The following is a 15317-nucleotide window of genomic DNA, read 5'->3' as shown; positions in this document are numbered from 1 at the left end:
TTTGATTCTTGGTAGATCCGACCAAAGGGAACCGATTCCCTCCGACCACCAACTCGAGGCATTGTCTCTGTGTTTTTCCGGACATTTTTTCCACACGACCAACTATCGAATTTACATCGCCTCCTGATGATTTTTATAGCTTATTAACGTGTAGTAATACCTAAAGTTGCATTAGAAAGGTATTTCGAAGTGTTTTGTGAAAGTTTATCGTCGACTTTTTAACTTTTAAAAATGACGTTACGTTATGAAACGCTATTTTTTCCGTTTATCACACAGTCTTCATAGATCGATATCTAGGCTATATATGGACCGATTTAATCCAAAAAAGACCCAGTATTGATTATGGGACATCAAGGAGTGCCAAGAAAGAAGATGGTCAAAGGTAATGAATGTTTTATATTTTATTGTGCGGTTTGTGTAGCGCCGACTACGCTAATTATTTTTGTTTACATCCTCTACGGGTCTTTTGGGGTGTTACATGCTATCAGATAATAGCTTCTCATGCTTTCGCCGAAAAGCATTTTACAAATCTGACTCGGTGGCTAGATTCACAACGAGTGTAGCTTTAATTCAATACCTTGCATGTGTGTTTTAATGAAAGTTTGAATTTTATCGAAAAACGATCAGTGACGCTCTAAAATATCCGCTGATTACCCGCTGATTTGATCCCCCGAGGGAACATCCTCCCTAAGAAGACCAAATTACTTTTTTCTTTGATACCAACGACAACACAGAGACTTCCCCAGCATTATTGTGGGAAACACTGAAGGGTTATTTTAGAGGCTGTATCATCTCCTTTCAGTCTGCCAGGACTAGGCAAAACAGAGGAAAATTGGTAGAATTGGAGGGACAAATTTACTTACTGGATAGGGAGAATGCTAGCCATCCATCTATGGAGAAACTTTTAAAAAATTAACTCTTTAAAATTTGAATATAATCAGATTCTCTCAGCTAAAATTGATAAATCTTTTCTCTATGCTAAGCAAAAATATTTTGAGTTTGGCGACAAACCACACAAATTACTCGCCAGACAACTTCGAAAAAGTGTGAGTGACCAAATGGTTCACAAAGTTAAATCTGCATCTGGGAAATTGCTCTCTTCCCCCAAAGACATCAATGACAGATTCTGTTAGTTTTATGAGACTCTATGTACATCAGCAGATCGTAACTCCTTAATTATGCAAAACTTTTTGGAGGACTGTAATCTTCCTGAATAAGGAAATATCTCTTGAAGAAATTCGAGAAACAATTAAATATCTAAAGAGTGGCAAGACACCGGGCCCATATGGATACGCTGGTGAATTCTATAAAACATTCAGCAAAACACTCTCTCCCTACCTGCATAAAATGTTGGTTCAGGCCAATGATGAGGGAGCTCTCCCACCTACTTTGGATGAGGTGTTCATTACAGTTATACATAAGAAGGGTAAAGATCCAGAAGAGGTAGGGTCATACAGATCAATATCTCTCCTTAATACAGACCAAAAGATTTTAGCAAACATTCTGGCTAACAGGCTTACCACTTTAATTGGCAAATTGATCCATTCGGACCAGACCAGCTTTATCCCTGACAGAAACTCATTCTTCAATCTCAGTCGCCTCTTCAACATTATGTATTCTCAGAGGTTACCTAACGTGGACCTTGCCGTTATATCTCTTGATGCCGAAAAGGCCTTTGACCACGTTGAGTGGTCCTATCTATTCAAGGTCCTACAGAAATGTAATATTGGAGATCGGTTCATAAATTGGATCCAGCTTTTATATAGGAACCCTTGTGCAAGAATATTCACTAACCAATCATTGTCGCCTCAATTTAACCTTTATAGAGGGACAAGGCAGGGTGGTGCGCTGTCACCTATGCTCTTCACCCTAATTATTGAACCTCTCACTCAGGCGATCAGATCTCATGCAGCAATACATGGCTATAATACTAAAGATACTGTAAATAAGATTTCCCTAAACGCAGATGACATTCTCCTCTATGTAACAGAACCTCAAGCTAGTATTCCAGCTATTCTTGATGTGGTTAATTTGTTTGGTACCTTCTCAGGATGCAGAATAAATTGGAACAAGAGCGAATTAATGCCCATACGGTTGCAAAACACCTCTTGGCTAGAACATCTTCCAGTTAAATTATCTTCAGAAAAATGTACCTACCTAGGATTTGTAGTTACCAAACAATACTCCTCACTATTTAAAGAGAATTTCCCATCTCTGATGGAAAAACTCAAGGCAAACACACAATTTTGGAGAACTCTCCCAATTTCTCTGCTCGGAAGAATTAATGCAATTTAAATGGTCTTCCTCCCACAACTGCTCTACCTATACCAGAACATCCCAGTATTCATACCTAAATCCTTTCATAAACAACTGGACTCAATTATCAATCCTTTCATCTGGGATTATAAAACACACAGGATAGGTAAAAAAAACCCACCTCTGTAAATACAAGATCCTTCGCTATTGTCGCTGTGATTTTGTCGCCTATCAATCTGGAGATGTCACTTTATCGTAACAATCCTATTATACATAGCACAGTCCAAATCTGGACGCAAATTAAAGTCCACTTTGATCTTAGACCAATATCATTCATGCTCCCTGTTGCCAGGAATCCCTCCTTTGCCCCCTCTAACCTGGATTACACCTTTGAGCGATGGGTAGAGCTAGGGATAAGTACCATAGGGGATCTATATATAGAAGGGACTTTGCCTCCTTTGAGTTGCTGAGGGAAACTTATAATCTTCCCAGAAGTAACTTTTTCAGATACCTACAAATTAGAGATTATGTTAGAAAACACCTTCGCAACATTTGGGAATGCTAAACCTTCCATGTTTGATGGGTGTATAAAAATATGCCCCACCTCAGACAAACTGATATCTCGTCTATATGACGCTTTTCAATCTGTTAGCACACCTTCTACAGATGCCATTAAGGCAAAATGGGAGGAAGAACTAGGGACTGACATCTCGGTGGCAGACTGGGAAGATAGCTTGGAGTATATCCACACCTGCTCCATTAACTCCAGACATACAATTCAAGGTATTACACAGATTACACTATTCCGAAACTAAACTGCATAGGATATTTCCTGATACATCCCCTATGTGTTTCCTTTTAGGTGGTTGTAGAATATAATGGCTCTTTTCTGGATTTTGATAATTAGCGGGTATCAGAAAAATTCTGCTCTGCTCTGTATGCATTATTTTGTGTTTTGCACTGTAAACAAATTCTGCATGCAGAGTCTCAATTTGGTGTTTGTCCCATTTTGTGAATTCTTGTTTGGTGAGCGGACCCCAGACCTCACAAGCATAAAGGGCAATGGGTTCTATTTTTAGCCAGATCCTAATTGGTATGTCAAATTTAATGTTCCTTATGATGGCATAGACGGCCCTTCTTGCCTTGTCTCTCAGATCATTTGCAGCTTTGTGGAAGTTACCTGTGGCGCTGATGTTTAGGCCAAGGTATGTATCGTTTTTTGTTTGCTCTAGGGCAACGGTGTCTAGTTGGATTTTGCATTCGTGGTTCTGGCAACTGTACATTTTTTGGAACACCATTATTTTTGTCTTACTGAGATTTACTGTCAGGGCCCAGGTCTGACAGAATCTGCGCATAAGATCTAGGTGTCGTTGTAGGCCCTTCTTGGTTGGGGACAGAAGCACCAGATCATCAGCAAATAGACATTTGACTTCAGATTCTAGTAGGGTGAGGTCCGGTGCTGCAGACTATTCTAGTGCCCTCGCCAATTTGTTGATATATATGGTGAAGAGGGTGTGGCTTAAGCTGCATCCTTGTCTCACCCCCTGGCCCTGTGGAAAGAAATGTGTGTGTTTTTTACCAATTTTAACCGTGTACATGGATTTTATAATGTTGTATGTTTTTCCCTCAACACCACTTTCAATCAATTTGTATAGCAGACCCTCATGCCAAATTGAGTCAAAAGCTTTGGTGGGCAGAAGGGGCATTGGTCTGATATGGGGGGTGGTATATGGATGTGGCCAGGGTTTGCTTGGGGTGGTCTTAGCTGTTTGGGGTGTGGCTGGTGGTGCAGTGGTCTGGGTGTAGGTCCTCTTGGCGTGGGTTCTCTCGGTGCAGGTCCTTCAAGACGGGGTCTTGCATGTCTGGGAGGGTGTTCAGCTGGTTTGGGCGGGGTGTCCGTTGCTCTGTTGCTCCTGTGTGAGGTGCTGGGGCTACGGTTAAGGGTGACATCCTTCAGAGTCCTGGCAAAAGTTGGGATTGCTGCCTTGTAGAGATGGACTTGGTCGTAAAGGCTGTTCAAGTCCAGGGTGGACTGGTGGTCCAGGTATACATTAGGTTTTGAGGCACAGTCTCATGAAATGTTTGCATTCACCCACTGTATGGTGGCAGAGTGAACATATTTTTGTGGTAGCAGGGTGGAAATAACCACTTGTGTGTGGGGGAAAGTGGAAGAAGCTTTTTCAATCACTCCCTTGAGTGCTGTTGCCACCCTTTCCTGCTGGGCCCTCAGTCATTTGTGCCCGTGTGAATTATAATGTGGCTGGGGGACCCTAGTCTGTCCTTTGACAACAGCACCAGGGCATGCCTATTGTTTAGGAACCAGAGTTTAGCCACTTTGTGTTTGGAAAAAGTTAATCCTCTTGAATGTATTTGCCATTTGAGTCAATGAGGAGCACAATCTCTGGCTTTTGTGTGTCTTCAGTAGATGTGGGGGGGTTGTCAGTAGGGCTATCGTGGGACCTGACAGGAGGGCTGTTAGGAGGGGATGGGGTCTGTTGGGTTGGTGAGTCCTGTGTTGTCTGTCACATTGTGGTGTTGAGGTTGTGGTCCGGGTCTGAGGTGGGCTATTCTGCTGACTTGTCTGGGGGAAAGGTCCTGCTCTCTGTCACACCTCAGCTTTTTGACATTGTCCTTCAGTGCCATGTGTGCCTCTAAGTTCTCTCACCTCAGTCCATAAAGCAGCCAGCTCTCTCAGACAGCCATCCATCTCCACCTTCTACCCTCCGGGTCTTGTTGGGGTGGGGGGGTTGTTGTTGTGCTGGTCTGTTTGGTGGGCATGTTCTGTCTGGATTGTGTGGACTAGCTCTCCAGGGAGATGGATGAGCAATGCAGTTGTGGGACCTGGGTATGTTCAGTGCTGGGGGGGGGTATCCTCATCTGCAGGACAGTTTGAAGAGGTGTGATCAGACGCACCTAGGATGGGGGAGTCATCACAGAGAGAGAGCTTTTCCTGCAGTGCTCTCTCTTTGATCCCATAAAAGTCTTGCTGGAACTGCATGAGGATGCCCTGCACCATTACTGTCCCATACTTGTACACATTAACAGAGGTTGTTTCAATTTCCCTCAATGTCTAGTATTCTGAGTTTCCACCCTGGGCCAATACCCTCTCTCTTGAGATAGAGGTAGTGTGCTCTTGTAGCACTGTCCCATGCCAGGGGATGGTCTGTGTGGAAAATTAAGTTGCTTACATTCCCCTCTTTGTAGCAGTCAGCAAATAGTGTCTCTGGATTGTACTTATCCTTGCAGGATTAATTTTTATATCCATTGGGATCTGTATTGTAATGACCTCTGGACAGGGATACGCCATGGGGCTTCAAAGGCCAATGCATTTGGGTGGAGGGGGGGTGGTGGTACGGCTGTGAAACTCTCCTGCCATTGTTAGGCTCAAGAGTTTTTACACATCTGACTTCACACTTCAGTGCTAATTGAAGGTTCCGTCAGGTCTGTCCTAGCATCTTGGTTGCTTAGTATACGTATTTACTTAGCTTTATATATAACTTAGCTTTATATATAACAAAATTACTTTGAGATGATTGTATTTTAGTTTTTGGCTTCAGAAGTAGCTCCAGACGGAATATTACTCACTCAGTTTTGTGTTGGATGGTATTTCCAGGTTCCGCTGTGTTTCTTCTGCAGGTTTAGGTTTGTTAGAAGTTTTTTATTGATGGTGCTTACACGGAGAGCCATGTAAGCAAACATGTAACAGTATAAAGATCCACCAGGCAGTTTTCCCTCTCAGGTCAAAGCCACTATTAGCCTGGTAGTATTTGCTTGGTGTTATCAATAATGCAGTGGTTGCATCAGTAGTGTTATCCCACACAGACACACAGACAGACTAAGATTCTAACCAATAGGGCATGATTTTGAAGAGGTTCTTACCAATGACATCATGGTATGTTTATGGGCTGTTCAGGTGCTGACTAATAAGGTGTCAGGTTGCAATAACATTACCCAATCTGGAGGGAGGTTGCTGTGATGCTGACCTGTAGGGTGTGAGGATGTTGAGGGGTGGTGGCTGCTCGCAGAGGTCAAACGTCTCCTGCAGGGGGATGGGCAGCGACTGGCGGGAAAACAGCTGCTGGTCCTGGATGGTGGAGCTCCTAAATGCCTTCCTCATAGTAATGTCCTGGAGAGATACTGGTGAGAAGGAAAGAAAGAAAGAAAGAAAGAAGAAAGAAAGAAAGAAAGAAAGAAAGAAAGAAAGAAAGAAAGAAAGAAAGAAAGAAAGAAAGAAAGAAAGAAAGAAAGAAAGAAAGAAAGAAAGAAAGAAAGAAAGAGAAAGAGAGAGAGGCAGTCATGCAGAAGAACAGTTCCTGACTTTTTGGTTGATAAAGGTGAGATGAACAAGATAAAATTAGAAAAACATATATAAGTAATCAAATTGTACAACTGAAGATCAACACAAGAGGAAAAGATTGCCAGTGTGAGTTAAAAAAGCGATCTTAAAGTGGAACTGACAGCATTTTAGCAACATTAACTGAAATCTTATTACAATCTGTTCATATACTGTACACCCCCAGGAATAATATGACACTTTAAAAAAAAAAAAATCTGACACGCGAGCACTTATGTCATTTTCACAAATTCTTAGAATGTTTGTGAATTACGTATGCTAAGGCATTTGTGAAAATCCTATAGCAATATAGAGTGGGAAAGCAGCTGTGCGTTTGGTCAATTAATAGACACGGCAGGAAATAAAACGTAATAAAAACACATTTATAGTCCTATTGATCAAACAACGATGAAAAGCTAGGCTATCTGTTCCCTTACAAAAATGTTTTTGTTGCTACAAACTTCCTGGAAGTTATATTTATTGCCACCAGCGGCAAACAGTTTACCAGAAACCGTTTCTGGTGAACACATGAGTTCCAAGAGCAGTAATTCTGACCGTTGATGACCAATCAACCAAACGGTTGGAAAATGCAATCCAAGCTATTAAGCTAGCTACAACACCTACCAAAGTTGTCCGGTGAGTGTCTAACTTACTAATTAAACTTCCTAATAAAGCTAAATTATAAGCTAAATTATGCCTAGTTAGCAATGTCATGTTTCATGGGATAGATAGAAACACATTTAGTTGATACCAGTTTCATTCTATCAGCACCACTGACCGACTGGCTGGCGCTTACCTAGCTAATGTTATCTATCATATTTTTGCACAATTCATATGATAAGAAGCTAGCTAACTAATGATTTGCCTAAACACATATTTTTATTTGAATACGTTGCTGTCTTTTAATACCAATATGCATGTCAATATGCTAGTGTCACAGTTCAGTATCATGTTAGCTAGCACAACTGCTAAGGTAGCTAGCTAGCTACCAGAACAGAACTTCACTTTTGCAGATGGATACCCATCCCCTACCCGTGGATAGGACTAACGAGCATGCTCGCGACGCTAGCTTGTTGTCGCGGGAATATAACTACATTTACAGTTTTTGTTAACGTTTGGCTAGCTATGTCAGAGTCTGACACTTCTTCTGGACTGTCTCGGACACTGTTTCACTCGTTAGCCAACGTTAGATAAGTTAGCTGACTAGCTAAGTTACAATACCTAGATTTTACTTATTCTCCATCTGGGTTCATTTAACCAAGCTATTTGGCAGGCTTATCTCATGCTTGCATGGTGATTGATTGAGTTAGCTAGAGTTGCTGTACTGGTTTACGTCTGGAACCGAAGTTTGTGTCCCAGATTCCTGTTAAGTAGCAGTTAGCTGCTAGCCATCATGAAAATGGAGCAGACTAATGCTAACAGTGCTAGCCCACCAGTGTTTTTATCCACGGCTGGGAACAAATGCGCCAGGTGTGATATTTCTTCCCCACAACAATGAAGATAAGGTGGAACTGGAAAATGGACAGGGATTTGTCTGCCTTAAATGCACCACCATCAAGCAGCTTAGGGAAGAGATCTTCCAACTGTTAGCTTGGCTGCGAGAAAAGGATAACCTGCTTTCTAAGTATACCGATCTTGCTGTAACCCAGGCAAATTGAATCTCAGTTTTAAGATTTTGGCTTGCCTATAATCTGTGGACCGCTCAAGGTCCACTGTCATCCAAGAGCTCATATCAATGACATCAACTCCCTTCTGCCCACGGTTCTGGCCAATTACTATATTAAAACCATTGTCACTCATGTAGGTTTTAACGACGATCTGAGGCACTGAGGGAGAACTACAAACTAAAACACGCTCGCTAGCACAGGGAAGAGAATAATTATCTCTGATCCCCTCCAGTGCTACCAAATGGGTACGGAACGTTTCAGCCGACCCTTTGCCCTTAACGAGTACCTGAAGAAAGTTTGCAACGACAGGAATGTCTCTTTTTGTGACAACTTTGATTTGCTGTGGGAGCAACCAGCACCTTCTAAAAGAAACAGGATTCACCCTAGCCGCACGGGTTACAGGATTATTTCCAGTAACATTGCAAACTGTTTTAGAGACTGACAGATCGGGTCTGTTAGTGTGCCAGTTCTCCCTGTCAGAAGGACATGATATCAACTGCTGTAGAAATGGCACTATGGTTATTGTGAGTAAGTGACTTTATACAAACTGTCATCTCCTACCATTCTGATAGATTGGAGACTGTCTGAAAACGTGGTTGTAATGTTAATAATTTGGTAGTTATTCCATTGGTTACCTTGAGGCAGATGCCACAGGGCAGAGCGGCCCACAGTCATTGAATATGGCGCTTTTAAAAGTTAGAGCAATCTCAAGTAAAACCTTTCTCAAGAATGACCTCATTACTGAGCGCAAAATTGATTGCATGTTTCTCACTGAAACATGGCTGTCATCAGACTGTATTGCCGCTCTAATTGAAGTATCCCCCGGACTACAGCTTTTCATACTCTATCAGAAAAGAGAAAAAGGGTGGGTGGACAGCCTCTATTTCCACTAATGCGCTCAACTGTAAGGACATTGCATTTGGCGACTTTGGGTCTTTTGAGCATCATGCTGTACTGTTTAAATGTCAGCCACCAATGCTGGCCATAACCCTGTACAGGCCACCAAAGCACTGCCCCACTTTCTTCATTGACTTATCTGAACTATTATTTATTGTCCTTGAGAACTATGATAAAATCATTGTGTTGGGCGATTTTAATATTCATGTTGACAAAGAGACGGACTCCAAGGCCATTGAATTTATGAATCTTTTGAGCTCTATGGACTTTATCCAACATGCTACTGGGCCCACCCATAACCACGGCCATACTCGGGACCTGGTTATTACCAAGGGGCTTTCTGTTGACCTATCCTCTATTGTAGATGTTGCTTAATCTGATCACCATTACTACCTTGTTGCCCATAGCACAGGGTAATACTGAATGCATTATTAAGAAACACCATCTTAGTTGCTACAGATTTTATTGAGTGTATGAACAATACTCCACCACCTATTCTGCCTTCCTCTTGTGGTGATTTGTTCATAACTTTAACAGCAAATTACTGGAGCTATGGCATCAATGGTTGCCCTTAAAGTTGAAAAAGGCCACATCCAAACGGAGAGCCCCTTGGATGAGTGAGGAAACTAATAAATTAAAGAAAAATTGCAGAAAGGAAGAGCGGAAGTGGAGAAAGTCAAAGTTACACGTCCATTATGATATTCTGAGAGAGCAACTTGGCATATAACAAGGCAATTAGAAATGCCAGACAGGCTAATTTTCTAACTTGATCACTATTAATCAGAATAATTCGAGAGTGCTCTTCTCGACCGTTGATGGCCTGATAAATCCTACCCCCGCAAACCTATGTGAACTTTCCTCCACATCTAAATGTGATGAGTTTGCGGCATATTTCAGAGATGACATTAGGCTGGATAACAGTCAAGCAAGACCTGGTGAGAAGTTGGATGATATGTGCCCTAGCCTACCAGGTAAGTGATATGACAACTTAAGCCTTCTACCTGCCTTCCTGATCCTAACCCCACCACCTTCAAAACAGTTTAATTACATATCTGAAACAGCTAAATTATTTGCCAACTGTGTTTAAAAAAAATCCAATCTGTTTTTTGTGCCCAGCACAGAGACAGCCTTAGTTAAAATAGTAAATTATTTTAGAGCCAACACAGATGCGAAACAGCTCTCTGTCCTCTTAGATTTAAGTGCTGCATTTGACACTGTTGACCATGATGTCCTTCTGGACATACTGGAGAGGTGGTTTGGCCTCTCCGGTCCAGTTCTACATTGGTTTAGGATATTTAATCGGTCAAGAGTTTTTTTTGTCACCCTTGTTGAACATAACCCTTGTTGAACATAAAAAATACAGATCATATGTTGGGCTCCACAAGGTTTGATTTTGGGTCCAGTACTGTTCAGTTTATATGTTGCCCCTTTGCAGCATTATCAGAAAGCACAGCATTGCTTTTCACTGCTACGCAGATGATACACAACTGTACATTTCTGTGTCACCAGAAGATTTTAGCTCCACGGATAAATTCTTAGACTGTAGCAGTGATTTAAATACTTATATAAATCAAGACAAGACTGAGGAACTTATTGTGGGAGGCAAAGCACAGACAGAGAATCTAAATAGCTTTTTACCACCTGAGGAACATTACTAAGGTGCGGCCATTTCTCTCTCAGGCTGACAGAGGGACTCATCCATGCTTTTATTACAAGCAGGCTGGACTACTTTAATGCTCTCCTGTCTGGTCTACCCAAGAAAGCCATTGGTCAACCACAAGCCTGCAGAATTCTGCAGCACGGGTGCTGACCAAGACCAGAGAGCACACATTACATCGGTTTTAAGGTCTCTGCACTGGCTGCCTGTGAGTTTTAGAATACATTTTATGATTATACTATTGGTTTTTAAATCAATCCACGACTGTGCACCTCAATACATGTCAGACATGCTTTTAAGTTATGTACCCAGTATGTCCCTCAGGTCCTCTAGCACTGGCATTTTAACTATCCCAAAGGCCTGTGACGAAGAGGCATGGAGAGACAGCTTTTAGTTATAATGCCCCCAGCCTCTGGAAAAGCCTGCCAGAGAACCTGAGGGGGGCATATTTAAAAGAGATCTGAAACACATCTTTTTTTGTTGTTGAATTTTTACCCCTTTTTCTCCCCAATTTCGTGGTATCCAATTAGTAGCTACTATCTTGTCTCATCGCTACAACACCCGTACGGGCTCGGGAGAGACGAAGGTTGAAAGTCATGCGTCCTCCGATTCACAACCCAACCAAGCCGCACTGCTTCTTAACACAGCGCCATCCAACCCGGAAGCCAGCCGCACCAATGGGTCGGAGGAAACACAGTGCACCTGGCAACCTTGGTTAGCGCGCACTGCGCCCAGCCCGCCACAGGAGTCGCTGGTAAGCGATGAGACAAGGATTTCCCTACCGGCCAAACCCTGCCTAACCCAGGCGACGCTATGCCAATTGTGCGTCGCCCCACGGACCTCCCGGTCGCGGCCGGTTATGACAGAGCCTGGGCGCGAACCCAGAGTCTCTGGTGGCACAGCTGGTGCTGCAGTACAGCGCCCTTAACCACGAAACACATCTTTTTAGCTTTGCTTTTCATTAGAATGCTTTTTGGTTGAGAGTAGGGAATTCCAGTCATTCCAATAAATGTTACACCCCTTGAATAGGATTTGGAAATATGGAAGTATAGATTAACCAAATAATTTTACCTGAACATAACCCCAAAACGAAGGATTTATTAGCCAGCACTACTCTGTTGTTTATGATCTTATTATCATGGAGGACTGATTGGGTTAATTGATTCGAGTTCCAAAAAATTCTGTGGTCATGGAATGGCATGCTTTGAGCACTACTGAAAAGTGCTATTTACATGTGAAAAATCTATGCAATATGCTGCATTTGCTATAGGCCAATTGTTAACCTTTTTGTTGGTGACACTTTGATTTCTTGATAATATTCAGCTCTTTAAAGGGCAAATCCACAGATGAAACAATAACAAAATGGTCGCCCCGCCTCTGTTTTGGTAAAAAGCTGAGAGATGGGCCTGGAGAAATGTAACCGCTCTCAGATTAATAGACAGAGCTATGGATGCAAGGACTCACCATCCATGATATCACATTTACTGTTTAACCATGTTTTTGAAATTTTGTCTTAAAGTAATGATGGACTGTCATTTCTCTTTTGCTTATTTGAGCTGTTCTTGCCATAATATTGACTTATCAAATAGGGCTATCTTCTGCTTACCACCCCAACCTTGTCACAACACAACTGATTGGATCAAACGCATTAAGAAGGAAAGAAATTTCACACATTAATTTAAGAAGGCACACCTGTTAATTGAAATGCATTCCAGGTGACTACCTCATGAAGCTGGTTGAGGGAATGCCACGAGTGTGCAAAGCTGTCATCAAGGTAAAGTGTGGCTACTTTGAAGAATCTAAAATACAAATAATATTTTGATTTGATTAACACTTTTTTTTGTTACTTCATGATTCCATATGTATTATTTCATAGTTTTGATGTCTTCACTATTATTCTATAAAGAAGAAGATATTAAAAACAAAGAAAAACCCTTGAATGAGTGTGTTCAAACTTTTGACTGGTACTGTATATATAGTCCAAAAATGTAGCAACTACAGAGTAGTTTAAGTAACAGGCCTATTAGGCCTATGGATTTGTTTTTTATCAGTATGCATTAGATTGAGCTTTAAAAACTCCACCTTTATTCCATACGCTGGGATTCGCACTATGCAGAGCGCATAGTGTCCACTGGTTTCAAAAACAATGATTGATAGCAGTTTAAACTTCTTCAATTCAACCATTATTGGGTTCAAATACACATTTAGATTTGTGAACTGCCATCCACAGCAACCACAATCCTTAAGGCGCAAACAACGAAATGAGAGAGCAGCAGTGTGACTCACATCAATGCTCTATGTAGATATCAATAATAAGTGATATTCGTATCGCTGTAGACTACACCACTGTTGTCATCCTTACCTCCAAGCGTGTATAAAAATGGGATAGTCTTTGGATGCCGACAGCAGAATCACCTTTGGAAGACATAGCTACGACTGTAGCCTACAAAAGCATATTCCTGCTCTTTTGTCGCAATCCATCAAACCCATTGTGTGTGTCATTATAGTGGTCTCTGACTTGTAATCAGACTCGCTCAGTTGGAAAAATCTTAAACTTACGCCTTTTTTCAATGCTGATTTGAATGTCATTGAGTAAACAGAGGACTGTCAAAATTTTTTCCCCGCGATCAAGTTTTTCAAAAGTATCTTTAATCTGATAAAAATATTTTTGCTGGTAATGTAACAGATTACAGTGACTTTTTTTTGTAATCCCTTACATGCAAAAAAATTAAGATTTAATTTGAACATATTACTCCAGTGCTAGTCTCTCTACACTGGCTTCCTGTTAAGGCTAGGGCTGATTTCAAGGTTTTACTGCTAACCTACAAAGCATTACATGCTCCTACCTATCTCTGCGATTTGGTCCTGCCGTACATACCTACACGTACGCTACGGTCACAAAATGCAGGCCTCCTTACTATCCCTAGCATTTCTAAGCAAACAGCTGGAGGCAGGGCTTTCTCCTATAGAACTCCATTTTTAAGGAATGGTCTGCCTATCCATGTGAGACGCAGACTCGGTCTCGACCTTTAGGTCTTTATTGAAGACCCATCTCTTCAGTAGGTCCTACGCGGGGTGTGAAGGTGAACGAAAATGCACTGGGTCGACAAACTACCCTTGCTGTCTCTGCCTGGCCGGATCCCTTCTCCCTACTGGGATTCTCTGCCTCTAACCTTATTACTGGGGCTGAGTCACTGGCTTACTGGTGCTCTTCCACGCCGTCCCTAGGAAGGGTGCGTTACTTGAGCGGATTGAGTAACTGACATGATCCTGCTGTCAGGGTTGGCGCCCCCCTTGGGTTCGTGCCGTGGGGGAAATCTTCATGAGATATCCTCAGCCTTGTCTCAGGGTAGTAAGTTGGTGGTTTGAAGATATCCCTCTAGTGGTGTCGGGGCTGTGCTTTGGCAAAGTGGGTAGGGTTATATCCTGCCTGGTTGGCCCTGTCTTAGGACGGGGCCACAGTGTCTCCCGATCCCTCCTTTCTCAGCACCCAGTATTTATGCTGCAATAATTTATGTCGGGGGCTAAGGGTAGGGTCTGTTATATCTGGAATATTTATCCTGTCTTATCCGGTGTCCTGTTTGAATTTAAGTATGCTCCCTCTAATTCTCCCTCCCCTCCCATAGGACCTGATCCATGGTGAGGAGGAATAATGGTCTGGGGCTGTTTGTCATGGGTCAGGCTAGCCCCCTTAGTTCCAGTGAAGGGAAATCGTAATGATACAGCATACAATGACATTCTATATGATTCTGTGCTTCCAACTTTGTGGCAACAGTTTGGGGGAGGTCCTTTCCTGTTTCCGCAAGACAATATCCCTTTGCACAAAGCGAGGTTGATACAGAAATAGTTTGTCGAGATCGGTGTGGAAGAACCATATAGGGCAACGCACAATTGGTCCAGTATCGTCTGGGTTAGGGTTTGGCCGGCATTGTAAATACAAATTTGTTCTTAACTCAGTTGCCTAGCTAAATAAAGGTAAAAAAAAAAATTTTTAAACTTCACTGGCCTGCATAGAGCCCTGCAACAACTTCATATTAATGCCCATGATTTTGGAATGGGATGTTCAACGAACAGATGTCCACATACTTTTAGTCATGTAGTATATCAATGCATTGGATGAATTCAGACCCATTGACGTTTTCCACTTACATTACAGCCTTATTCTAAAATGTATCAAATTGCTTTTTTCCCCTCATCAATCTGCACACAATACCCCATAATGACAAAGCAAAAACAGGTTTTTACAAATGTTTGCTAATTAATATTTAAAAAAACTGAAATATCACCTTTACATAAGTATTCAGACCCTTTACTCAGTACTTTGTTGAAGCACCTTTGGCAGCGATTACTGCATCGATTCTTCTTGGGTATGACACTACTAGCTTGGCACACCTGCATTTGTGAAGTTTCTCCCATTCTTCTCTGCAGATCCTCTCAAGCTCTGTCAGGTTGGATGGCGAGCGTCGCTGCACAGCTATCTTACGGTCTCTCCAGAGATGTTTGACCG

At 42.1% G+C, this 15317-nt stretch overlaps 1 protein-coding gene across 1 annotated transcript in view; it reads right to left on the bottom strand.

Moving 5' to 3' along the window:
* LOC112232986 (wiskott-Aldrich syndrome protein family member 1-like) overlaps positions 1-15317 on the bottom strand; it is a 155153-nt gene that overhangs the window by 23483 nt on the left and 116353 nt on the right. Inside the window, 1 exon segment of the mRNA XM_024400327.2 lies at positions 6240-6393. Coding sequence (XP_024256095.2) covers positions 6240-6393 — 154 coding nt within the window.

Source organism: Oncorhynchus tshawytscha, linkage group LG05 (assembly GCF_018296145.1).
Source record: "Oncorhynchus tshawytscha isolate Ot180627B linkage group LG05, Otsh_v2.0, whole genome shotgun sequence".
Classification (NCBI taxonomy): domain Eukaryota; kingdom Metazoa; phylum Chordata; class Actinopteri; order Salmoniformes; family Salmonidae; genus Oncorhynchus; species Oncorhynchus tshawytscha.
This window is presented reverse-complemented; position numbering and strand designations above follow the sequence as displayed.